General features: G+C 38.3%; 1 protein-coding gene and 1 long non-coding RNA gene across 7 annotated transcripts in view; one reads left to right on the top strand and one right to left on the bottom strand.

The window, feature by feature from the left end:
- The window catches only part of lyst (lysosomal trafficking regulator), a 128,164-nt gene extending 116,520 nt beyond the window's left edge, over positions 1–11,644 (top strand). For all 6 annotated transcript variants that reach the window (XM_062975305.1, XM_062975314.1, XM_062975317.1 and 3 more), the window contains 6 exons: positions 2,506–2,604; positions 5,026–5,165; positions 5,790–5,887; positions 8,336–8,492; positions 10,488–10,559; positions 11,126–11,644. In XM_062975305.1, coding sequence (XP_062831375.1) covers positions 2,506–2,604; positions 5,026–5,165; positions 5,790–5,887; positions 8,336–8,492; positions 10,488–10,559; positions 11,126–11,264 — 705 coding nt within the window. In that variant the 3' untranslated portion in view covers positions 11,265–11,644. The remainder of the gene's footprint in view (positions 1–2,505; positions 2,605–5,025; positions 5,166–5,789; positions 5,888–8,335; positions 8,493–10,487; positions 10,560–11,125) is intronic.
- A 2,494-nt stretch (positions 11,645–14,138) lies between these two features.
- On the bottom strand, positions 14,139–26,978 carry LOC134297535 (uncharacterized). The gene is made up of 2 exons (XR_010004305.1): positions 24,209–26,978; positions 14,139–14,950 (listed from the first exon to the last, which is right to left on the bottom strand). It is a non-coding gene; the product is annotated as an uncharacterized LOC134297535 (long non-coding RNA).
- Between the last annotated feature and the right edge of the window lie 539 nt (positions 26,979–27,517).

The raw sequence follows: 27,517 nt of genomic DNA on the forward strand, positions 1-27,517 counted from the left end.
ACAGCAGTCTTGCATCTGAACAAACAGGGTGGCACTCGATCTTGGACCCTCCTCCGCCTCGCGCTGGAGATTTGGAACTGGTTATCCCCAAGGGGATAATGCTTGTCGCCATACATCTCCCTGGCCAGGACAACAGCACGGTGGACGAGCTCAGCAGAGTGGGTCTCAACACTCCTCGCATGGCAGTGTTGCTGTTTCAGAGGTGGGGGTCAGTCGAACATAGATTTGTTTGCAGCCCCCGAGAATGGCAAATGTGTCCTCTACTGCTCCAGAATGCCGCAGGGCACACAACAGGGCTGTCTAGGGGATGCCTTCCTGTACAAGTGGAAAGGCCCCCTATTGTACATTTTCTCACCCATCCCTCCCCTCCACAGAATGATTGCCAAGATGGATGCCGACAATGTCGATGCCATGTAATAACACCAAAGTGGCCACGACAGCCTTGGCTTTCGCTCCTGAGCTTGATGGCTATGGGAGAGTGTCTTCCTCTATGCAACCTGCCAGACCTACTGACAATCTGGGATGGCCGCATATGCCACCCAGATCTTGGCCTCCTTTGCCTCATGGCATGGCGAGTCCGGCCCCACCACTCTCCCACTCAGTAGCAGACATTATAGATGCTGCGCATCACCCATCCACGCAGCGGTCGTATGTTGTGAAATTGAACCATTTTGCTCAGTTTGCTCAAAAACGAGGAGTGGATCCTTTGCAAGCTACTACCTCCCTCCTACTTGATTTCCTAGTGATGTTGGTTCAAGACGGGTTGGTGCTTTCGTCAGTGAAATGTTATCTGGCTGCTCTTTCTGCTTACCGTTGCAGGAAAGGCGGTGCCTCCTGGTTCTAGGATCCTCTTGTACAACTCTTCCTCAGAGGGTACTGGAATCTCTGACCGCCAGTCTCCCCCCTGCCTCCCTCATGGCAGATCGATTTAGTGCTCTCTGCGTTTACCAAACTACCGTTCGAGCCCATGGCTACTGTCGACCTTTCTTACCTGTCATGGAAGGTTGCTTTTTTGGTAGCAGTCACATCAGCACAAAGATCGAGCGAACTGTGTGCACTGCATGCTGATGAACCATACCTTCGCTTTCACCTGGATAAAGTTGTCCTCAGAACGGACATTGCCTTCCTCCCAAAAGTTGCAACTGCTTTCCATATTGAACAAGATATAGTTCTTCCTGCTTTTTTTTTTCAAGCCCCGTCAACAGACACGGAATGGACATTGCATCTCCTTGATGTCCGTAGGGCATTGGCCTTTTACCTGGATAGAACAAAGGACTTCCGAAAATCCCCAAGGCTCTTCCTGAAGTATCGGAATGATGCTAAGGGTTTGCCTGTCTCTCCACAATGCCTCTCTGCATCGGTAGTTTCAACAATTAAGCTGGCCTATCAGATGGCAGGCAGAGATCCGCCTCCACACCTTCGAAGCCACTCTACAAGGGCTGTTGCCATTTCGGCAGTGTACCTCCATAGAGTCCCTTTGCAAGACATCTGCTGGGCGGCAATCTGGGCTACACTGCTCACATTTGCCACCCACTACAAGATGGATTTCCAGTCGAGGAGGCACACCACCTTTGGCAGAGCAGTACTCTTCTCGGCACTGGCATGATGCCCACCATCCAAGGTTTGTGGCTTGCTATTCTATCACAGGTGCTGATTTCAGCAGAGACCACGAAAGAAAAAGAATGGTTGCTTACCTGTAACCATGTTTATTTGAGTGTTCTCTGTGAAATTAGCACCTCCCTGCCCATCCTCCCCGCATTTCATGCTCAGTTCTCGAGCCGCAGTACAGCGGCGAAAGGGAACTGAGGCTGCAGTCCCTTCCATGGCCTATATTGCCTCCTGTGGAGGCTGAGCGGGGCCACAGCGACAAGCCTATAGCTTTCCAGAGGTTTCCAGTTGATTGCTGCACAGGTGCATCAACTATCACAGGTGCTAATTTCACAGATGACCGCTCGAAGAAACATGGTTACAGGTAAGCAACCATTATTTCCCTTGCCTCCCTTTTTTGCATGGGAAGCTGTTGGCATGTTAGTGTAAAGCAGGCTTGGGCAAACTTGGGCCCTCCAGGTGTTTTGAACTTTGGTCCAAAACATCTGAAGAGCTGAAGTTTGCCCATGCCTGGTGTAAAGGAATTGGACATGCAAAAAATGTGAAGTTAATGAGTCTTGATATAAGAAATTAATGTATGTGCACATGCATTCATAGACATGTGTATTGGCATTTATGCAATGGCACTTTGCACTTTTCAGCAGCCAGTTCTTCTGTGTTGCTCTATAACATACCTTTGGCATCACTACACCTTTTCCCATAAAGTATCACACATATCACAGGAGTAACTACTTTCAAATTATGAAAACTTATACACAGTTATTACATAAATCAGTTCTGACTGATTATTAACTACGTTTAAGTATCTCTGGCTAAGATAACTTTGGCTATTGCTGAGGGATTTTTCAGTGTTTAAAATTTAATGCTTATAATGTCTCCTCTGTTCTTATACCTAAGGTAACAAGTTGTGCTTGGGTGCCAGACAGCTGTCAACTTTTTACTGGCAGCAAATGTGGTGTCATCACAGCCTATATGAACAGATTCACAAATAGTACAGTAAGTAAACCAGGAAACTGTTAACTTTCTAAAAACCAGACTATTTCAGATAATTTTTAAAATTATGATCTATGCTCTTACTTTCCTAACATTAAAAAGGAAATGTTACCAATTCCCATGCAACAGTTACATTGTAATATATGTGCTATAATACAGTATAATATTACAGCAAAATGCTACTGCTTTTCATATATTTGCTAGATATATAATTGTTTAGCCCCAATTCCCATGAGATGTAAGATATCTATAATACGATTATGTGATAAAGTAGCTAGATTATGTATTTTAAAGTAGATAGAGGAAGCTGCAGATCTGAGATGGGTGATACTGGTAGAAGACATATTTAATTGTTATTTAATTGGGTTTTTAATTTTTTTTGTATTAGCTGTGTTTTAAACTGTGATCAAATTGTGTGGTTGTTAGCTACCATGGGAAGAAAAGTAGGGTATAAATAAAGTAAATAATTAAATAATACCTGCAACATGTACCTTTTAAAGCACTGTGATTTGGAAAAGAAATTCCTATTGGGAAAAAGACTGGGGGAAGGATTGCCCATTAAAATTTGATACTTCTTCAACATTTGATTAACTGTTCTCCAGAACATAATGCGTATGTCAAGTTAAAACCTATTATATTGAAACTTCTTTTTAACTTTTGGGTTAAAGAAAAATCTTGATTAGTAGTACAGGTGCTTCAGGGGGTTATTTTGACCACCAAAAGTAGATTTATTTTCAGTTTGAGAATAGTGTTTTGGTAAAGAAGAGTGAAGTTCAAATAAATTATTGCAGTTTGGACCTGCATAATGTTTGTGTGTGCAATGCATTGTATACACTGCTGCGCAGGTGTGTCTCCCCTCTGTAGAATCCCCACAGTTGCACATAGTTAGCACAGCAGGCAGGCGGTGCAGCTTCTGGGTCTAATCAGCTTCTTGAGACAAGGCCATATGGCATGACAACATGCTCACTAGCATCTGTCTTGTTTTTTGTTCCCAGCTGAATAAGAGTAATAGGAAACAATGTGGTTCAGTGCAGCGCAGAAAATACCAATGACAGTCTTCATGTGTAACTTACTGAAGTATGTAACACTGCTATTCCACACTGTTTGCACTGCCATTTCTGTGCATTCAAAACTAGAGCATTCTGTCAATATTCCACTATACTACTATGCAGGGCCGTAGCCAGAAAAAAATTTCGGGAGGGGTTTTGAAAATTTCGGGGGGGGGGGGGGGGTTGAACCCCTAGCACACACCTCTCCCCACTACAAACCTGTCAATATCTGCTTGAAATAGTGCCTGGAGGGACTCTTAATGTTTTGCGTCTCATAGACTTAGCATGGGGATTTGGTTAACCAGTTAAAATTCATGAGTAAACCAGGTTTTTTTTATAACCTGAAAAATTTCGGGGGGGGGGGGTTGAACCCCTAAAACCGCCCCCTCGCTACAGGCCTGCTACTATGATATGTAAAACTGTATGAGCAGAAAAGATCATTTATATTCCTGAACACTTGGCACAAGACATTTTAGGATTGGCATGTCGGCTGCTGAAGTCTAGCAAACCTGACTTCTTGAGTTATGTAACTAGTGTCTCTTTACTGTTGTCTCTCACCTCTGCTGTATACCATTATCAGCCTTTTGTGTTAACATTCTGTAACTTAACACTCTGACTTTTCAAGTCAGGGAGAAATGGAATTAAATATTGTAGCTGTTTTTTCTCATAGCAGTTTGTTCTTCACTATGGCAAAAAAATCACTATGTTCTTCACTAGAGAAAAAAATGAATTATTTAAGGAAGAATATGTGCATTGAGGCAGGCCAGTTATATAGAGCAGGCATCCTTAATGGCTTGTTCAACGGTCAGGAATTCTGAGATTTGGAGGCCCAAGTAATTGGAGGGCCACTATTTAAGGATGCCTGATATAGAGGAACAGATAGCTTACCTGTAACTGGTTCTTCAAACAGCTATCTGTTCATTTTCTTTATGCTAATAACTATGTGAGTGATCTGAAGAAGGTGTCTTTCACAGATAATACCATATTATCATTTACTTGTCAGCTAAGTATTCTGGTTTCTTAAAGATTTCTGTGCCATTGATTTGAGCCTTGAACAACCTGTTTTACAACCTGATGAAATAAAATACACTACTGTAGAGATCAGAAGTTATAAAATGTTTTAGTTAGTCCCAACTAGAATACACCCATCAAATCAGTCAAATTGACATAAAAGTGGACTTAACAAATTTCTACCAATTCAGTGTTTAGGACTAACATTTGGATTTAGTCTCTTGAATCTAGTGAAAGTAAACTATTAAAATATCTGCCACATAAGTCTCGACTCAAACTGCCTTTGCCAGAAGGTATTTTCCCCTTTTCATTTTCTTCTATACATGATAAATTTTGACCATATGGCGCTCTTGTTCTTTTTCAGCCTTCTGAGATTGAAATGGAATCTCAGGTGCATCTATATGGCCATACTGCAGAGATCACTAGCTTGTTTGTCTGCAAGCCCTACAGCATAATGATAAGTGTAAGCAAAGATGGAACCTGCATCATATGGGATTTGAACAGGTAAATTGGTCTTCAAATGATTCCATTTCATATCTGCATTGTACTAAACTTCTAATTTTTTATTGATTTAGGATTGATTTGCTTTGTTTCATGAATTGTAACATTAATGTGTAACATCTGTTCCATCTGTGCAGTATCTAGTATATTGGTATGGCAGAAAGGTTTTAGTAGTAAGATACAGGCAGTCCTCGAGTTACAAACATCCAACTTACAAATGACTCATGCCCCTAGGAAGGGAAATCCATAGGGAAAAGGTGTCTCTACTGAAGTTTCATCACCAATTCTTGTTTCTACAACAAGCCATGTTTTTCAAAATCCAATTATCACAGGGACAGAAAGCGAAGGAAAATCTTCTGAACGGGCACAGCCAGTAAAACAAACACCACAGGGATGCAAACCCTTCCCTATGCTATCTAAAGCACATTATATATCTGGAGTTACACTTTAAAAAGTACATGTTCTGACTTACATACAAGTGCAGCTTAAGAACAAACCTACAGAACATGTTTGTAACATGGGCACTGCCTGTATTCAGAACTGGTATGGGAAAGAGATGTGTGAAACAATGTGCTGGTACTAATACTGTAATCTAATTGTCTAATTTGAAAACCGTGGCTCTTATAGGTTGTGCTATGTACAAAGTCTCGCTGGACACAAGAGCCCCGTAACAGCAGTATCTGCTAGTGAAACCACAGGGGACATTGCAACAGTTTGTGATTCAGGTTGGTGCTTTTTTAGTAAGAGCAAATTGCTTGGTCTTGTAACCTTAGTAACTTCATGAAAGGCTACATATAAAGTACACCACAACATAAAACAGAAAGAGAAAGAGAGACAGAGAAATATAGAATAAAAAATTAAATTGTGTGGATCAGATTTCTGTTGGGATATGTTGCACAGAAATCTCAACTGAGCCAAATGTAACTGATTCCCAGATATATTAAAAGCAATATTAGTAGGTGGGTATATTCCATGGAAGTCTTGTGTTGAACAACATACGGGATTACATTACTTCTTGTTACCATCCAGAAATGCAGGAGTCACATGACAGAAGGGCAAATATTAAAGTATCTAAACTATGGCTCTTTGCCCAGTTATGCACATGGCCAAGCCAGAAAACTGAACAGAAGAAAATTTAGAAACATAAGGAGAATCCTTAATTTGGTACAAGTTGAATGTATATGAAAAACACTGTAAGACAGCCAGTGCAGAGGTGGGATGAATAAGTCTATACAATCAAGGACTTTCATAGTACAATGCCCAACATGAAATGCTCTTTATATTGTGAGAGAGACATCCAGGAAATATCCAGGTGAGATTATGAATAATAAGAAGAGATGGTAGAACTTGAAGAAACATACACCTTCTAAAAGCTACCTCACCTAAGCCAACTGAAGCAATTTAGAGTATCTGGTAAATGGAGAGGGATTTGACCAATTAGAATTAGAAGAACACTTTTTTTTGTTTTGCTCCCCAGTTACACTGCAATAACCTAGCTATAAAATGATAATGTTTAGTGTTCATACTCATATACTTATGAATACATATGTCAGACGTTGCCTTATACATGGTCAATCTCATTCAGTAGTATCTGTCTTGACTCACAGTGACTCTTCCAAAGCAGTGTTTTTTCCATCACTTGCCGCCGTGTAGCACAACAAAGTAAAATCTTGGTTCCAGGTTGTGTGTGGCAGGCTGGTGTCATTTAGTTATTCAGAACCTCCTTCCATTGCATCATACGGCTGCTGTTCTAATCTGGCTGGAGCCCTGAACAGGAATGTCTTTTTCAGTGAATGGGGATTTTTTTTGTACAGTCTTCTTACAAGTAGAGCGTCACTTTGTTAGATTGATCTAAAGAGTTTTCCACCATCCTACTTGCAGATACCATCTTCATGTATAGCACATGCTCTTTCACTGAACTGTGGTACCTCTTTAAAACCCAATTGCTGAAATCCTTGCTGGGACATACTGACAAAACCTGGTCCAGTAGGTGGTATCAGTGGGGATCCAGAGAGCCCCTTGGCACAGCTTGTCTGATGTTGGATCCCCCATGTTGCTTGGTGCTATTGATATGTGCAGATCAAGGATTGTGGTACTGTTGAAGCATTCCGGACAGAACACAGTGTAGCACTTTAATTCTAGTCAACTTGTTTACTATGCCTGTTCAAAGATGAAATGGAAGTTTGCTTAGCAATACGCATGGGTACACACAAGTGTACATGGTAGTTTAAATTCTCTGACTAAATCACCCTTGGGTCAAATTTGTTCTCCAAACTTTTGCATCACAGAAACTCCTAAGGGGGGAATACAAGCCAAAATTGCTTTTGCTAATATTACATCTCTTCTTTGCCTACTCATACTAAGTAACTGGCAGCATGGGGATTGTATTAAAGTGTTCATTAACTATAGATACAAAATGAAGACAAATAGCAGTGATGTTCCCATTGCCTCTGAAATGGATGCAAATATGCAGTGTTGGTATTTCTAGAAAAGAAGGAAATAATAGCTAATGATAATGTAGATTTTAGCCATATGTTGATTACAGCCTGCTGGTAGAATTTCTTGCGGATAATCTAAACTGTCAGATTTTAGTACAATATGGAAATCTAACTGAATACCTTTCTAGTATTCTCTGTTTCTCAGTTTCCAGTATTCTCTCAAAAGATTGCTCAAGAAAAATTAGGTATTGTAAGTATTGTTCTGCAGCATAGCCCTAACTATAGCCTAGAAAACCAAAGCTGTGAACTCCATTGTGGAATTCTGTGTTTATCCTCTATTAATTATTCTGATCTCTCATATGCTTAGAAATAGAGTTTTACTCTGCTGCTGGTCCTTTTAACAGATACTAATGCAGGTTTGGATAATTGGTTTATATCTCACAAAGCACATAGATATTTTTTTTTAAAAAAATAAATGTTTGAGAAGCCCCAAATTTAGGTTTGTGGATTCTCTGTATGATTTGAATCTTCTGGTGACTATTTATTCTAAGTACTGTACTAGATTTGTTAATGTGTGTGTGTGTCGGGGGTGGGTTGTTTTATAAAATGCTGTATCTCAAGTGCTTGTATTGAATTGTACATGAGTCTTTTATTTTAAAAATCCTATTAGTTGAGCAGGGTTTTTTTTTGAGAAGTATATTGCTTTATCTTATTCCTGGCTCTCTTGCATTTCAGTTGGTGGCGGCAGTGACCTCAGACTGTGGACAGTGAATGGGGACCTTGTGGGGCATGTGCACTGCAGGGAAATCATATGCTCCGTTGCCTTCTCTAACCAGCCTGAAGGCGTCTCTATCAATGTGATTGCTGGAGGGTTAGAAAATGGGGTTGTACGGTTAGTGGCTATAATTAATCATTTTCTTTTCTGGTTGTATGCATTGCTTTAAAAAGCTACAATGACATCTTCTGGAACTATTTACCATCCTTTTCTTTCCTAACATCTCTTTTTAAAATATGACGATTGCTGTGAAGTACTTCTTACCCATTTTTATTTTTTTATTCAGACAAGCTTTTAAAGAAAGAGGTTTTTAAAATCAAGTCAGGGAATACTGTGGTTTTAGCTATGAATAGGTTTTTAATTGGTTTTAAGGGTTTTAACTGTTTATTTTTAATACTGTTAATATTTATTTTAATGTTTATAATGTTTGGGTTTTAAACTTTATTGTATGGTTTTACTGTAAGCCGCTTTGAGTCTTTTTTTTGGAGAGATAAAGCAGGTTAACAATAATAATAATAATCAGTAGAATAATAATAATAATAATAATAATAATAACAATAATTATTATTATTATTATTATTATTATTATTATTATTCTACTGATCCTACCTTGTTAACTTTGTAACAAGTTATTGAAGAAATGTGATCATTTTACAATACATTAAAACGTATTTTGCCCTTTATAAAAAATAAAAAGAGGAAATATATATTACTCAACCAAATAAGTATTTTACAATGTTATCAAAATGGCATACATTGACCTTAGAAACAGGTTGCGCTTTAGTCTTTTTAAATGAATATGCACCCATTCTTTCATGATCTTTTAAGAAAGAATGTAAGCTTGATATCATTCCAAATCTATTCATTCTCTCTGGGTATGACTACAAGAGATAGATTTGCTGAATCACAGACATAGTAAATATTGGGCTTCCATGTGAAGAAAAGCTTACATGTTTTGGCGTTTCAGGGAGACAAAGAGCAATATGCATGGCTTATGCTTCTCATTCAGTAAAATTTAAGATTATCAATTGAAATGGATCAGCAACATATTAAGGACAAAGAAAAATACTTTGTATAGTGTAAAGAATCAACTACAACAAAACTATATAAAAGACATGGTTTACGTGTCTGAAAAAGCGGCAGTAGACACATCACAAGGGAAGGTATCTCTCAACAACAAATAGCTATAAGAAGGAAATTAACTATGACTAGCAATAGCTGGGGAGGAAAGGCCAATGACAGGAAAGATCTCCCAGAAGCATCTGGCTGGCCATATTTGAAAACAAGATGGTCTGCTCCAGCTACTTTTCTTATGTTCTGGTGTCAATGGTAGTCACACTAATTTTTTTTTATTAGTAGTAGTAGTACTAGTAGTAGTAACTTTATTTATACCCTGCCTTTCTCCCAGTGGGAGATTCTAAGTGGCTAACAACCACACAATCTCATGACAATCTAAAACAAAGCAAATACAAAAATTAAAACACCATTAAATATTGTGTCATGGAAGTTAAACAGTTAATATATAATAAAAATACTTGTACAATTAAAATTGCGTTTAAAACTAAGTGTCTTCTCCAACTCCCCCTATAACCTCCCCAGCAGCATAACCCCCCTCCTTCCCCAAATGCCTGCCTTCAGAAAAAAGTCTTGACCTGCCTATGGAAGGCCGTCCTGGTATCTCTTGGGTGGGAGTTCCACAGTCTGGGAGCAGCCACCAAAAAGGTTATCTCTTGTGTTCCCGCCAAGTGCACTTGAGCGGGTGATGGGACAGAGATAGGGCCCTCCCTAGTTGATCTTAGATGTCTACCAGGTTCATAGAAGGAGATACGGTCCTTCAGATAACCTGGACCTAAGCCATATACAGTATGTGTATTTAGGCAGTAGAGTGACATTACAGAGAGCTAGATTTTGGGTTTTCTGAATGCAGTTTTAAAATGATCAAATCTTACAACATGGGTATGGCTAGAGGTCATACCAAGACCTATTATTAAAATGTTTATACTGTGATCATTAATTAAGGCACAAGACTACCTCCAGATCTCTGGAAAGCCTTGCCTGCAATTAGATTGTATATTGTAGCATTAATTCTATTATTCATTTGTTTATTTTTAGGCTGTGGAGCACATGGGATTTGAAACCAGTTCGAGAAATTACATTTCCTAAATCAAATAAACCTATTGTGAGGTAAAAACATAACATTCGCTTCCTATCAATTTACTGTTATAATTTTAAAACTACCTATTCAACATAAAATGATTCAATTTTCATATGCTTTGATTATATCTAGAGTTGCTTTTGTAGTGCAGCTATTGTAAAATTGTCGATACCTTGAATTTCTCTTTAAACATTGTCTTGAAGAACAAAAACATAGAATCAATATATATTTAAAAATAATGTCTATTCGAGCACAGGCATTCCATTATCTCCTCTGCCTCTCTTTTAAACTGTATCCCCATGTCTTGTAAATGTTTGGTATCTATATATAAAAAAGTATTCATCAAGCCTACATGGCTTGACAAATCTGGACCAAATTTGGCACACATAGCTTTCATTATCCAACTTAAAATGATTGAGGGAGGAGCTAAAAGGAAAAGGAGGTAAAGAAAAAAGAGAAGGAAAAAAGGTATGAGGGGAAGAAAGGAAGGAAAGAAAAAGCCACAAAGAAAATGCATGCCCTGGCAACGCCAAGTATACATGCTAGTATTATATAAGCTGTGATAGATGTAATTTTGTTTCCAAATTCTTTACAGCCTTACCTTTTCCTGTGACGGACATCATTTGTATACGGCAAATAACGAAGGAACTGTTATTGCTTGGTGTCGCAAGGACCAGCAGCGCTTGAAGCTCCCCATGTTCTACTCATTCCTGAGCAGCTATGCAGCCGGCTGATGACGCTTCATGCGCCTTGGTCTTGGCCACTTTTGAAGCACTTTCAGATCACAGAGCCTCTCTGGGTTTTAAACAGATTTTAAGAGTCACTAAACAAGACAGTGATGAAAGGCTTTTGCATATGCTCATGCATCCAAATTGATAAACCATATCACAATTGTAGGAAAGGTCTGCACTGCTTTTTTTGGTACCCGGAGAACAAATAGATGGCTGCGCTGTAACCCAGAAGTTTAAATGTTGCAATGTATAATGTAAAAATATTTTTACACATCATTTCATGGACACATATATTATAAATCTTGAAGCACTAGCAATGACTTTTGCTCCTTTGTGATGTAAAAAATAGAATTAAAATTTTCAAAGATTTATTTAAAAAATGATCAGTGTTTGTGTGTAAATTATTAGTAGACCATAATACTTGCTATAAGATAAACATAGCTACCGCCATTGTTTTAAAAATCGAGAACATGAAATCGCTTTTTAAAGAAGCAAATGAACTCAGTAGGTCTTTCTGCACGAATGTGATATTCTGCATTTGTTTTAGGCCCCATCTACACTGCCATATATCAGTTTAAATCGGCTATATAAAGCATTATATGACCAGTATAGACTAATATAATGCAGTTTAACTACACTGGAGTGCATTATATGAATCTACACTGACCATATAATGTAGTTTCAGATCATATGTCTCCAACAAGGAAAGTGTGGATGGGGTCTTAATAACAGATCATATGTCTCCGACAATGAAATTGCACATGTTTATCTGTAATTTTAATGGACAAGACTGTTATGGCAACAGTACAAACAAGAACTTACAAAAATAATGTGTGTGTATATATGTGCACAGACATACATGTGTGCATGGACATCCATGTATTCTGAATATACTGTCCCTTGTGACTTACAGTGCAAAGGTTAAGAAAATTAAAAAGTGGTAAGAAAAAAGTTTCCTCTCTTACCTGATATGAGCGTTTAGCTGACATTTTAAGCAATTCAATTTAGTTCACATATATGGCCTTCACCCCAAGTACAGCTTGGTTTTATCAGAAAAATCATACTGAAAAGCTCTCATATTTAAATACATTTAAGAGATAAACTGCAACAGTTTTTATTGTGCATTTCCTGCTAGTTATATAAAGTTGTTTAAACAACATATGAACTGCAGTTTTAATAGATATGTGAATATCATCACTCTGTTTCTGCTTTTAAAAACCCACTCCAGTGCATGTTAAATATTTACATCTTTCTGATTCTTAATTAGCTTTCTATTGTAATAAGTTCAGAGAATAAGCTGCTGTAAGTAAGCGATAATACATATGGAACTGATATCTGCTGCTCTTGGGAACTTACATAAAATTGTGCCTGATCAAACTGGATCATGCTTAATATCAGAACCACTGAAACCAACAGATTGAAGAATGTTATTACTAATTTAAGTTCTAGGAACCCCACCTATAATTAAGTCAAAATACAATCAGTGAAACCGCTCCAATAGAGATGTATGTGTTTCTGCATTTTGTTTCTTTCATTAATTGCATTCTGCTTCTTTTGTTAAATGTTCCTTTCACCACCAATTTAGCATTTGTGTCCTTAAAGACAATGTAATATAAAAACCCTGCTTAGTCACCTTTTCATAAATATGCCATCTGTCCTTTGTCTTGGTAATTCTTTAAATATGAGGATTTTTAAAATCTAAAAATTGCACCAGGCATGGTAATCCATTGTATTTGTCTGTGTCTCTTTCCAGCCTTCCAGTATGACCTATTAAAGCATGTGGATGTCTGCAAATCAGATTTCAAAGGGAAAAGGTGCATGTTATAATTGTATGTACATAATACAAAAAATGAAAATCTTCAACTACAACATCTTCCTTTTTATTGTTTGTGAACATTTTAATTGCACCTACATTTGTATGTTGAATGTTACTTAGTGAGTTTCATTTTATAGGAATAGAAATTATCATAAGTGTGAAATATGCAAAACAGCTGTCTTGTAATGAATACAGTATTTTTATGCAGAGATATAAAGTTATTTGACAGAAGAGTATTTTTTCAGCATGATAACATTCTTCTAGAAACTTCAAAAACATCTCTAGAGAATTATGCCTATGGTATTCAATTTTTCTGTAAATATTAGATTTTTCATTTATGGCCACTGCTCCTATACTGGGTAATAAAGTATATGTTTTATACAAATATAGATGAAGCATTGATTGTATACAGATAAGAAAATATACACTACTTGCAGTTGCAACCATTCGCACTGCAAAATTCTATTATCTTGATTCATGTCTGTTTACACTTGTGGCACTATTACCATCTGATTTTAATGTCATTTAGATGCATGAAGTAAATTCTGTCAGATATAAGCAACTGGAAAACCAAAATTTTTCAGTATTTTCATACAAATTTTTATTTTCCAGATGTTTTTATTTGTCTTGCAACTGTCTGATTGCTTAAGCTATAGCTTGTAATTATGCCACACTATCAAACATGATTAACCAGGATCTATAGTTAGACAATACCTTGATTTCTTACCAACAAAAGCATAACAAACTGCAATTTTTCAAGTCCTCTAGAACTTGTCGGTTCAAAGTAGTATGAAACAACAGGATGAATGAAAAAATCCAAAAATTATGCCACAAATTATGTAATTTAAACCGCTTCTCAAGAGGGATACAACAGCTTAAAATAATTAGTCATTGGTAAGTACTCGTACTTAAGATTTGAGATTCTCTTTTGTATTCTGCCTCTAAGAAACTGTGCTTTATTCTCCTCTCCCTTCTACAAACATAAAGGCTGTCTATAACCCAGTTCTGTTCTTGCCTTGGGCAGAATACAGGATTTTAAAAAACAGAGAAAACAAAATATGTCAGGTTTTCTAAATATATATTTATTGCTGCAATTCTCTGACCACGTCCCACCAAAGACCAGCTTGTCACGTACGATTCTGTCACTTTCTCATTCAGCCGTTCAATTCCAAATCAATAAAATAAATCCCTGATTAGCTCCTATGTCTTTGCTTGGCAGGAGTGAAAACTATGAAGTATGATTGCATAGGTAGACATTCTGGGTGTCTGAATACTGCTTTGAAAGCTACTAGCAGAATCAACATCGTTATTTATATCTACCAGCTTTTCTTACAAAGCTGAAAGTCAAAACATCTTACAACATTTAAAACAGAAAAATATAGTTTAAAAAACATCAACTTACACACTAGTTTTTAACTGTGCAATCCTGTACATCTAGCCTCAGGAATGAAACCAGAAGTATATATTACAAATGCAAAATGAAGAAATGTTATTCCATGCAATGCATGCTGAATCACTATTTCCTTATCTGCCTTTTTATTTAATTTATTTACCGTAATCTGGATGAAACTTCATCCACTTTATTGCTGACTGCAGAGTGTGGTCTAATTATGAAATGGCTTCCTTGGAATTGGGTGTCAAGGAGATAAACTTTTGAATGTTATCAGCATACCGATGGCACCAAATCCCATTCCAGCCATCCTCTTTCAACATTTATTGCTAAATAACATGGGAAGAGACCTGAGCTCTGATGGCCAAGAACTGGGGCATCTAACAGGAATCCCACAGCACAATCTTCTGAGCTTGATACTCCAAGAACGACTGGACTGACTCTGGGACAGTGCCTCTCTGTTAGGCGATTGAGCAAAAACACCTAGAAATTAAATACAATACATTTTAGACACCTGGAATCAAACTATCACAAAATTGAACAACAAACTAAAACATAATTTAAAATTATGTAAAAATCTCTTTAAAATAGTATTGCACCTTTCCTTTGAAAACCTACCATTCTCAAAAGCCAGTTGGAATAAAAGCTGTTCCCTTATGTCGATTTCCCAATAATATACCCCCCCCCCCCCCTCCCTTGGTGCTTTAAGGAGATGTCACTTGAAACTTGAAACAATATCTGGGATGGATAAAGGCAGAGTTATGTTGGATCATCAACAAAAACGCACCTGTGGGGGGGGGGGGAGGACTAATTTTTGAGCAGAAAAAGCATCAGTTGGGGACGGGATGAATCAGTACTCACTCTTGAATTTACCGCTTTGCTAAGGTTCTTACCAAAGCCTCTCACATTTTAATATTTGTAAACCACTAAGAGATTGGGTTTCTGTGAATTTTTGGGGTTGTATGGCCATATTCCGGGAGCATTCTCTCCTGATGTTTCACCCACATCTATGGCAGGCATCCTCAGAGGTTGTGAGGTTTGTTGGAAACTAGGCAAAGGAGGTTTATATATCTGTGGAAGGTCCAGGGTGGGAGAAATATCTCTTGTGTCTTGTAGACCAGTGTGAACGTAACAATCACCTTGATTAGCATTGAAAAGCCTTGCATCTTCAAGCCTGGCTGATTCCTGCTTGGGGGGATCCTTTGTTGGGAGGTCTTAGCTGGCCCTGGTTGTTTCCTGTTTGGAATTCCCGTTTTCGAGTATTGTTCATTATTTACTGTCCTGATTTTATAGTTTTTTAATACTGGCAGCCAGATTTTGTTCATTTTCATGGTTTCCTCTTTTCTGTTGAAATTGTCCACATGTTTGTGGATTTCAATGACTTCTCTGTGTAATCTGACATAATGGTTGTTAAGGTGGTCCAGCATTTCTGTGTCTTCAAATAATATGCTGTGTTCAGGTTGGTTCATCAAGTGCTCTGCTATGGCTGACTTCTCTGGTTGAGTTAGTCTGCAGTGCCTTTCATGTTCCTTGATTCGTGTCTGGGCAATGCTGCTACGTTTGGTGGTCCCTATGTAGACTTGCATGGTATACGGTAGACTCCTGCAGAGGTGAGAGGATCCCTCTTGTCCTTTGCTGAACATAGCATTTGTTGGGTTTTCTTGGTAGGTCTGTGGATTGTTTGTAGGTTGTGTTTCTTTATCTGCTTTCCTATGTGGTCAGTGGTTCCCTTGATGTATGGTAAGAACACTTTTCCTCTGGGTGGATCTCTGTCTTAATTCTCATGGCTTGTTCTTGGCCTTGCAGCTCTTCTGATGTCTGTGGTGGAGTATCCAGTGGCCTGTAGAGCCCAATTTAAGTGGTTCACTTCACCTTGGTACGTTCAGCAAAGGACAAGAGGGATCCTCTCACCTCCTTTGCACAACTCATTTCTAGTACGTCTGTCCTACTATGGACCAGAAAATGACATTACTAAAAAGTACAGGCAGTCCCCGAATTACAAACATCCAACATACAAACGACTCATAGTTAAGAATGGGGATGAGACAACAGGAAGTGAGAGAAATCTACCCCTAGGAAAAGATTATCATTGGGAAAGGTGTCTTCACTGAAGCTTTATCTCCTCGTTTTCACAACAAGCCACCTTTTTCAAAATCCAATTGTCAGAGGAACAGAAAGTGCGGTAAAATCACTAATGAGTTAAAAATAAAAAATGCTTTTAAAAAACTACATGCCTTTTTATAGCATGACTTCAACCAAAAAGTACAGTATGTAGGTAATCATTAATGGCAAAACATTTTAATGTGAAAATGCAGGCACATGAAGAAAAAATAGAAAAAAAATGAATTATTGCCATACATATTATGTAAGTCATTAGAGATATATCTGTGTTCGTTAATTGATGCTTAGACATGGCTGCTTTTTCTGCACTGTTAATGCAATAAATAGGTCAGGGCTTGTTTGTACGTGTGTGTCTTCTGCATCAATGTCTGGTCTAGAAATATGCCAATATCTAAAGGCGAGTACAAATATACATAACATCTAGCTATGCATACTCATAACCTAGCTGGATGCAACTTACTCCTCTTCAAGACTGAGTTCAGATATGACTTGAGAACCAGAGGCCTTAACAATCTTAACCATTGTGCTTTTCAGCAATATACATCCTCAATTACATTTTAATAAGGACTCTAATGTTTAATCAACTAGGTAGATTATTTTAGAAATTTTTGATGAGTTAGAAAGGTATCCCAATTTATGGGTAGAGATTAAAAAATTAAGAAATTAATAGTCATGCTGGATCAAACCTAGGGCCTATCTAGCCCAGCATGCTGTTGGGTAGCAGCCAAATAGACCATCAAAACAGACATGAGGACAATTAACCCTCCTGCTTATGTTCCTCAGCAATTGATGCTGAGCAATATACTGCTTCAGACACAGGAGTTCATGCAGAGCTATCATAACTCATTGCCACTGATATACTGGACATACCGTACGGCCCCCTTATCCAAGATTCAATATCCATTGTTAATGAACCCTATCTCCTGGATGTGTTTGTGAGCCTCTCTGGATCCTCCAGTGCATTTCTATGGTAGCTGCTTTGAGTCCCTATATTGGGGAAAAGGTGGAATAAAACTAAACCAAATAAATAAACAAATAAAGCTTATTTAAAATAAAGAGATAAGAGTCCACTATTATCCACAGTTTCAGGTATCCAAATATGTGCCTTCTGGAATGTATCCTGTGTGGACATACTGTATATTGTGTTCTCTGTTGGTTTGTATAATTCCCTTTTAACTTGATCCAGTGAAAATCCCCCATTATGCCTCCATGACTGTAATTTCCATAGTTTATATATTTTTAAGCACTGTTCTTTTTTGTCTGCCCTAAATGCCATCGCCTTCAGCTTCCTCAGATGACCCCTTGTTCTGCTGTTGTAACGAAGGCATTGCGAACACTCAGAGTCTGCATATGGCAGATGCCATCTTGAAGGCACTCGCCATTTTCTCTCAAGACAATATGTTTGTTCTAAGATATCTGTTATGAGGCACACGGGCGTCATCTGAAAACAGTGACAGTTTTGTTTTCTGAACTATTTGTTTCACTCATATGCAAATATATGCAAATGTAAATAGTTAAAAATTACTTTGATTACACGATTCTCCATTTTTATTGTTTAAATATTAATGTGTCACTTTTAAAAATAAAAAGATAATAACACAAAGTTTGGAGGCTGGTAGAAAAGGAGAGGTACATGTCCAGATCAGAATACATCAAATAAAAGTGCTCAGTGTTGAAAAAATAGCAAAGGCACATTTTGAGATGTTTTATACACTACTAATGTTACATTAATCTCTTCATCTAGGTTTATACTGTACGGCATTTAAAACTAATGCTGCTATTTCATACAGGCAATTTCAGACTTAATTGGCTTAATTTTAGTGATGAAAACATACTTTGCATAAATAGTAATATTTTTATTTTATTTACTTTACAAGTCTTATTTACTTAGTACATATAGTTTGCATTTCCATCATTATGGAACTCAAGGTGGCTTATCAAATGCTATCTGGTCCTGACCTGATTATTTTCTCTGGGTGCATCTGCATTGTAGAATAATTGCAGTTTGATGCCACTTTAACTGCCATGACTCAATGCTATGGAAGCCTGGCAGTTGTAGTTTGGTGAAAGAAGGCTAAAGACCTTGTAAAACTTCCCATGATTCCATAGTATTGGGCCATGACAGTTAAAGTAGTGTCAGTGTAGATCCACCTTCTGTCTATATTGTACTCTGGTGCTTTTATGTTAAGCCACTTTCAGTCTCCTTTGGGAGAGATAAAGCGGGGTATTTAATAGTAATAATAATAATTCATAAGATATACTGCTGGCATCATAAATTGGACGCAGGTGGAACTGGACAATTCGGACAGAAAAACAAGAAAGCTCATGACCATTCATCATTCACTGCACCCTCGCAGTGATGTTGACCGGCTATATCTGCCTAGAAGATCTGGTGGCAGAGGACTCTTACAAGTAAAAAAAGCAGTCAAAGAAGAAGAACATGCCCTGGCAGAATATGTAAAGCAAAATGAAGAACCTGCTTTGATTGAAGTCAAAAATCAGAAACTCCTCAAAGTACAGCAGACAAAGGATCAGTACAAGAAAACCACACTACAAACTAGAGCTGACAGCTGGCACAACAAAACATTGCATGGAAAGTTCCTTGACAAAATTGAAGGAAAAGCTGATAAGGAGAAGACCTGGCTATGACTTACAAATGGTACACTGAAGAAGGAAACAGAAGGCCTGATTCTTGGAGCCCAGGAACAAGTCATCAGAACAAATGCAATTAAGGCCAAGATTGAAAAATCAGCTGATGACCCAAAATGAAGACTGTGCAAGGAAGCTGACGAAACCATTTATCATATCCTCAGCTGCTGTAAGAAAATCACACTGACAGACTACTAACAGAGGCACAACTATGTGGCCCAAATGATTCATTGGAATCTATGCCACAAGTACCACCAACAGTAAAGAACTGGTGGGATCACAAACCTGCAAAGGTATTGGAAAATGAACATGCAAAGATACTGTGGGACTTTCGAATCCAGACTGACAAAGTTCTGGAACACAACACACCAGACCTCACAGTTTGGAAAAGAAAACTTTTTCACAGTTGTGGAAAAGAAAAAGATTTGAATTATTGATGTTGCCATACCAGGTGACAGTCAAATTGATGAAAAACAACAGGAAAAACTCAGCCGCTATCAGGACCTCAAGATCGAACTTCAAAGACTCTGGCAGAAACCAGTACAGGTGGTCCTGGTGGTGATCAGCACATTGGGTGTCGTGCCAAAAGATCTCAGCTGGCATTTGGAAACAATAGACATTGACAAAATTATGATCTGCCAACTGCAAAAGGCCACCTTACTGGGATCTGCGCGCATCATCCGAAAATACATCACACAGTCCTAAACGTTTGGGAAGTGTTCGACTTGTGATTTTGTGATATGAAATCCAGCATATATATCTTGTTTGCTGTGTCATACTATGTCATTGTGTCAATAATAATAATAATAATAATAATAATAATAATAATAATAATAAATTTCATTCTTCTTTCTCTTCTTCCTCCCTCCCCCCTCATCCTTCTTAGAATCATAGAGTTGGAAGAGACCACATGGGCCATCTAGTCCAGGAAAAGCACAATCACAGTAACCCCAACAGAAGGCCATCCAGCCTCTGTTTAAAAGCTTAGGAACTTCCACCACACTCCAAGTGAGTTCTACTGCTGAACAGCTCTTATGGTCAGGAAGTTCTTCTTAATGTTCAATTGGAATCTCCTTTCCTGTAATTTGAACCCATTGCTCTGAGTTCTAGTTTCCAGGGCAGCAGAAAATAAACTTGCTCCCTCCTTCTTATGACATTCTTTCATATCTCCTCTCAACCTTCTCTTCTGCAGGCTAAACATACTCAGTTCTTTAAGATGCTCCTCACAGGGTCTCCAGGCCTTTGATAATTTTAATCACTGTCCTCTAGACACTTTCCGGCTTGTCGATACCCCTCTTGAATTGTGGTGCTCAGAACTGGACACAGTGTTATTCTAGGTCTGACCAAAGCAGAATCGAGAGGCACCACATATTTATTTATTTATTTATTTAATTTATATACCCTCTTCTCCCTCAGAATTCCCTTAATCTAGAAACTAAACTTCTTTTGGTGTAGCTCAAAATCCCATTGGCTTTTTTAGCTGCTGCTGATGCATCACACTGTTGGCTCATGTTCAACTTGTTGTCCACCAAGACTCCATTATCTTTTTCAAATGGACTGTTGTTGAGCCAGGCATCACCCATTCTGTATCTGCATTTCATTTTTTCAGCCTAAGTGAAGTATCCTACATTTCTCCTTGTTGCAAATCATGTTGTTACTTTTGGCCCATCTCTCTAATCTGTTGATGTCATTTTGAATTCTGATCCTGTCCTCTGGAGTATTAGCTATTCCTCCCAATTTGGTGTCATCTGCACCTTCATCCAAGTCATTAATAAAGACGTTGAACAGTACTGGGCCCAGGACCGAACCCTGCAGCACTCCACTAGTCACTTCTTTCCAGGATGAAGAGGAACCATTGGTGAGCACCCTTTGGGTTCGGTCACTTAACCAATTACAGATCCACCTAACCGTAGCATTGTCTATCCCACATTTTACTAGTTTGTTTACAAGAAGATCATTGGGAACCTTGCCAAAGACCTTACTTAAGTCAAGATATGCTACATCCACACCATTCCCTGCATCTTCTTATTCACATTCATGTCCCACCTTTTTCCCTGTGGGAACTCAAGGTGGCTAACAACCACACATTGTAATCACAATTCAAACAAAGAAAATACTAAAATAAAAAAGAATTAAATCGTCATCTGTGGATATAAAGTTAAAATGCAATTAAAATACAATCAATATACTTAAAATTAATGAAGTTTGACACCCTTTTAACTACCACCGTTCCATGCTATGGAACCATGGGTGTTGTGTGTTTTGCAAGGTCTTTAGGCTTATCTGCAAAAGACTACTGGTGACTCACCAAACTAGGATTCCATCGCATTGAGCTATGGCAAAGTGGTGTCAAACTGTGTAAATTATACTGTGTAGATGTACCCACAAGCATTTTATCTGTCATCAGCATCCAGTACTACATAAACATATATCTATTCCTCAGATAGCTTGATCAGTATCAGTATCAATCAGCATTTTAGGGCAGCATTTTGTAATTAGTAGTAATTAGGAAGAGCATAGGCAGTTATCAAAGAGCTGCCTTTGTTGGAGTCTGCCAAAAGCACTCTAATTTTTCAGCTTTATCTTGGTTCTTTTATTCTCTCCTGATCAATCAAAACAAAGGAATCCCTACTTTTGCCTTATCTTTATCCAGTATTTTCAAAGGTCCTGATGGTAGACATCATTCCAATGCTATCTTTCAGTCTACCATCTATGTACTTATTAAGGTTTGTCTTTACTCACAAATCTATAGCTGCCTTCACTGCTTAAGTACAGGTGTTTGTCATATCCTTTTTGCATCCCAGAATAGCTGGTGTTTTTCCCAGAGTGAGATCAAAGCAGAAACTATTTTTCCACTGTCGCATGGCCATCCCTGTAGTGCTAACTGCTTGGCTGAAATCTGTAGGTAAAACTAGGCTAAACTCTGGACTTTTGAATGTAGATTCCCGGAGGGGAAAGTTGGCAATAAAATGTATCTGTCCTTTAACAAAAGGACAATTAAAGCTGGGAGGAGGGCAGTTAAAAGATGGGGAAAAGTTGGGATAGTTGGTCCCTTATGGCTATTCACACAAATAGTGTGTATTTTTTGTGCCTGTATGGATAGGAGAGTAAGCAAAGTGATTGGATTTTTGCCAATGTTCAATGAACTCCTACCACAAATATACAGTAGGGTCTCACTTATCCAACATTCACTTATCCAACGTTCTGCATTATCCAACACATTTTTGTAGTCAATGTTTTCAATACATTGTGATATTTTGGTGCTAAATTCATAAATACAATAATTACTACATAGCATTACTGCATATTGAACTACTTTTTCTGTCAAATTTGTTGTATAACATGATGTTTTGGTGCTTAATTTGTAAAATCATAACCTTATTTGATGTTTAATAGGCTTCTCCATAATCTCTCCTTATTATCCAACATATTTGCTTATCCAACATTCTGCCGGCCCGTTTATGTTGGATAAGTGAGACTCTACTGTATGCAGATTTCTGCAAAGAGAGAGAAATATGGTATTTCTGTCCCACACATTGTATTTTTTCCACTTCAAGGTTTAATGTCACTTCTGCAACAAAATGTTTTGCTGGTACAGAAAAACGTGGCTCCAAATGATTGTTTCTATGTGGTTATATTGTATTCTCTTCCTATTACTACTGTATAATGATGGTTACCACTACTGCTTCTGCCACTATCACTACTGCATACAAAAAATAGATTTTGGATATTCTGACAATACTGCCCATGTTAGCTTCTAAGTAATAATTCAGTCCTCCTGTAAGACATGCTTAATACTTAGTACTGTGTTCCTGCTCACTGTTACTTCTGAGTAGATACATAAATTATTGCATAATGTGAGGAGAGGGGATTTCAGGTGCTTTTAAAACTTGTTATTAAATTCCTAACTCCTTTTGTGTTTGGTATGAAAATATTACTATTATCTCAGACCCTGTACACTCAACTTTCCAGGCTTGCTTTGTGTGTTTTCTGAGGCAATGGATCACTGCTGATATTGTCAACTTTGGTTAGGGTTAAAGCTAGAAAAGTTTCTGCATTTTGGATAGTTCCCTTACATTTCAGACAACAACCAGAGCAGATTTAGGCCCCATTGTTATCAGAGCCACCAGTTCCCACTACTTTAAGTAAGTTTCTTCTTTGTTCAGTGGGAGTTTTGTTTGACAAAAATAATATCGTTTTAAAACTATTTTACAAGTTATCGTGCCCAGATTTCTTCTTCTGTGGCATTAGAAAGATGATTGGTTGAGGTTTAGAAAACCCTTGATATCATCACCATCACCATCGCTATCCCACCTTTTCCCCAATATCAGAACTCAAAGACAGCTTCCAAATTCTGGCTCTAATTCTGGAAGTCCTGTTTCCCACCTTATCATCCCAGTGGTCTCCTGGCCCCACTGGTAATGTGGAACAGATGGTTGTGGTTTGCCTTCAAGTCATTTCTAATCTGTTGGAATGTTTGGTTTTTTGGGAATAATTGTTGAGATGTTTGTCATTGCTTTCCTCGGAGGCTGAGAGAAAGTTTCATGGCTGAACAGCTATTTGAACCCTGGTTATGTTGTAACCCGCCTCAAGCCACAAGGAGAGGCAAGTGAGAAACAATATAATCATCATCATTATCACCATCACCACCACTATATTCTGGCTCCTGAAGACAGATATAAAAACAAGATGAACCCACAAGGAAGTATTCAGGTGGAACGCCTCCCTATCCCCTCCCTTACAAGGTCAATCTACCAGTTCAAGGGAGTGTGAGTGTTGGAAGTGGACAGCCCCTCATCCGTGACACATGATACTCAACATGTGCCAGGGTCCCCTGGGCTTGGTGTGCCACTGTACAGCACTTAGGAACACGTCTTGTCCTTCACACTTTTCTTGTATTCCATATGAGAACCATCTGTAAATTTTGGCAAACATGATGCCTATCCAAAGTGTGAAGTGGCTCTTACTCACCCCTCACTTGTCATCTTGAATTACAGACGCAGCTTGGACGACTTTTCCCCCTCTGTCAATTCCAAGTCTGTTGATGACACAGCTACTGAGAGTAAGATTTCACAACACTGAACTTCCTTACACCTGCCGTTTACAGCTCATCTACATTTTGTCATTTCATGTGAAAACGGGAACACCCCCTCCAGAATCCAGTCCACGCTCAAGATTGTCACCTTCCAAAACATGAATCTTAGTGCAAGTGGGACCGCCTTTGAAGTCATTCCTGCCTCCATTCCTCTCTCATTTTATGTACATTGACATTCTGAGTATTAAAGAAGAAGGTGCTTGTTAGGAAGAAAAGACAATGCAGCCCATTGTAGTTGTGTGTTTGGTTCCTGATAACATGTTACTCACTATTACAACATTACTAGTGTTATGAAAGATGCTGCATGAAATACAATCAATGTATGAACAAAAGCAAACCAAGTACTTCCCTGAAACGAATGCTTCGATCCAAGGAACTAGTGAATTGTCTACACAAACGTAAGAGCTACAAATTAAAAACAACTACAGTAGGGTCTCACTTATCCAACACTCGCTTATCCAACGTTCTGGATTATCCAACGCATTTTTGTAGTCAATGTTTTCAATATATCATGATATTTTGGTGCTAAATTCATAAATACAGTAATTACTACATAGCATTACTGCGCATTGAACTACTATTTCTGCCAAATTTGTTGTCTAACATGATGTTTTGGTGCTTCATTTGTAAAATCATAACCTAATTTGATGTTTAATAGGCTTTTCCTTAATGCCTCCTTATTATCCAACATATTCGCTTATCCAACATTCTGCCAGCCCGTTAATGTTGGATAGTGAGACTCTACTGTACATTAATAGAAATCTGTATATATTAAATATCTCTACATAATTATAGAACACACAAGAGCTCTCTGCTACTCTGGGGTACGCTTTCTCTTTGTTATCAAAGCAGAAGGTCTAAAAATGCCAAAAGTAAATGTGCAACGTGACTATGGTATAGGCTCATGTATAAGTTGACCTCATGTATAAGTCAAGGGCAGGTTTGGTGGCCAAAATTATAAATTATGACCCATGGATATGTCTACGGTCATTCTGTGGAAAAAAAAGAAAGCAATGATGCTTCTGGGGGCCCATCCGCTGCTGCCATTTCCCTATTCAAAAACAACAGAAGTGGCACCATAGTGGACAGAGTAAAGAAGAGATAAGATGTGCTAAGCTCTTGCCTTTTGCTACTTAACATATATTTTTTAAAATACAAGACTTAATATACATATTGCCTGGTGAATAAGTCAATGTGGAAAGGCATGCATTTTAGAGATCATAACTTTCAGAAAGGCAGAATCTCCATAGCCATTTAGAAGCATGACCCTTTTTGGAGATGAATTGGCATTCACACTATTTGGTATAATCATAACCTTTTTGTAAAGTATGATCTTCCTGAGAAGAGTTAAAACTCTCCTGAGTTGATCTTCTCCTTAGTGGTAAATATCCGCTCGTATTCATGCAAGGCAATTTAGGTTTCTCAGTTGTTAAGCCTGATATGCCTGGTTTTCTCTTTGAACTGTTAGGAACAAAAATATGCCAATGCATAAAATATATAGTAGATCTTCAGAAGTATTATTTCAGTTGCACAAAAGGACATATCTACTCTTTGAGTGTAAGATTTCTAAACTTCTCCACGACTCATTGACTCTAGAACTGGAAGAGACCCCAAGGGCCATCCAGTCCAGCCCCCTTCTGCCAGACAGGGAGACACAGTCAAAGCACACCCATGAGATGCCCATCCAGCCGCTGCTTAAAAGCCTCCAGAGAAGGAAACTCCAATACAATGTTGAAGGCTTTCATGGCCGGAATCACTGGGTTGCTGTGAGTTTTCTGAGCTGTATGGCCATTAGGTAAAGGTTTCCTCTGACATTAAGTCTAGCCGTGCCCAACTCTGGGGGTTGGTGCTCATCTCCATTTCTAAACTGAAGACACAGCATTGTCTGTGCATTGCCGGGCTGTGGCGCAGTCTGGTTAGCAGCCAGCTGCAACAAATCACTCTGACCAAGAGGTCATGAGTTTGAGGCCAGCCTGCGTCTGTCTCTGTCTCTGTTCTATGTTATGGCATTGAATGTCTGCCTTATACAGTAGAGTCTCACTTATCCAACATAAACAGGCCGGCAGAACGTTGGATAAGCAAATATGTTGGTTAATAAGGAGAGATTAAGGAGAAGCCTATTAAACATCAAATTAGGTTATGATTTTACAAAGTAAGCACCAAAACATCATGTTATACAACAAATTTGACAGAAAAAGTGGTTCGATATGCAGTAATGCTACGTAGTAATTACTGTATTTACGCATTTAGCACCAAAATATCACGATGTATTGAAAACATTGACTACAAAAATGCGTTGGATAATCCAGAACGTTGGATAAGCGAGGCTTGGATAAGTGAGACTCTACTGTATTTTGATTTTATGAATTAAAATATAATGCAAACAATTTAATGAAATTAGATACTCTTAACAATTACTTTACAATAAGATTACTTTTCCCCCTCATTCCCTCCCTTCAATATACACCACATACTTGGTTTACAAAAATAACTAAAACAACATTAAAAGAACCACAGCAACAACCACAAAATCAGGTTTGGATTCGAAAACTGAGAGTTGGATAAGTGAGACTCTACTGTATGTGTAATGTGATCCACCCTGAGTCCCCTTCGGGGTGAGAAGGGCGGAATATAAATACAGTAGAGTCTCACTTATCCAAGCTTCGCTTATCCAACGTTCTGGATTATCCAACGCATTTTTGTAGTCAATGTTTTCAATATATCGTGGTATTTTGGTGCTAAATTCATAAATACAGTAATTACTACATAGCATTACTGCGTATAGAACTACTTTTTCTGCCAAATTTGTTGTCTAACATGATGTTTTGGTGCTTCATTTGTAAAATCATAACCTAATTTGATGTTTAATAGGCTTTTCCTTAATGCCTCCTTATTATCCAACATATTCGCTTATCCAACATTCTGCCAGCCCGTTTATGCTGGATAAGTGAGACTCTACTGTAAATAATAAATTGTCTGTAGACCCTCCAAGGTCATGTGGCCGGCACCAGTACCTTCCTGCCGGAGCAGTATCTATTGATCTACTCACATTGGCATGTTTTCCAAATGCTAGGTTGGCAGAAGCTGGGGCTAACAGCGGGCACTCACCCCGCTCCCTGGATTCGAACCTGCCAATCTTTCGATCAGCAAGTTCAACAGCTGAGCGGTTTAACCCGCTGTGCCAT

Source organism: Anolis carolinensis, chromosome 1 (genome assembly GCF_035594765.1).
Source record: "Anolis carolinensis isolate JA03-04 chromosome 1, rAnoCar3.1.pri, whole genome shotgun sequence".
NCBI lineage: Eukaryota > Metazoa > Chordata > Lepidosauria > Squamata > Dactyloidae > Anolis > Anolis carolinensis.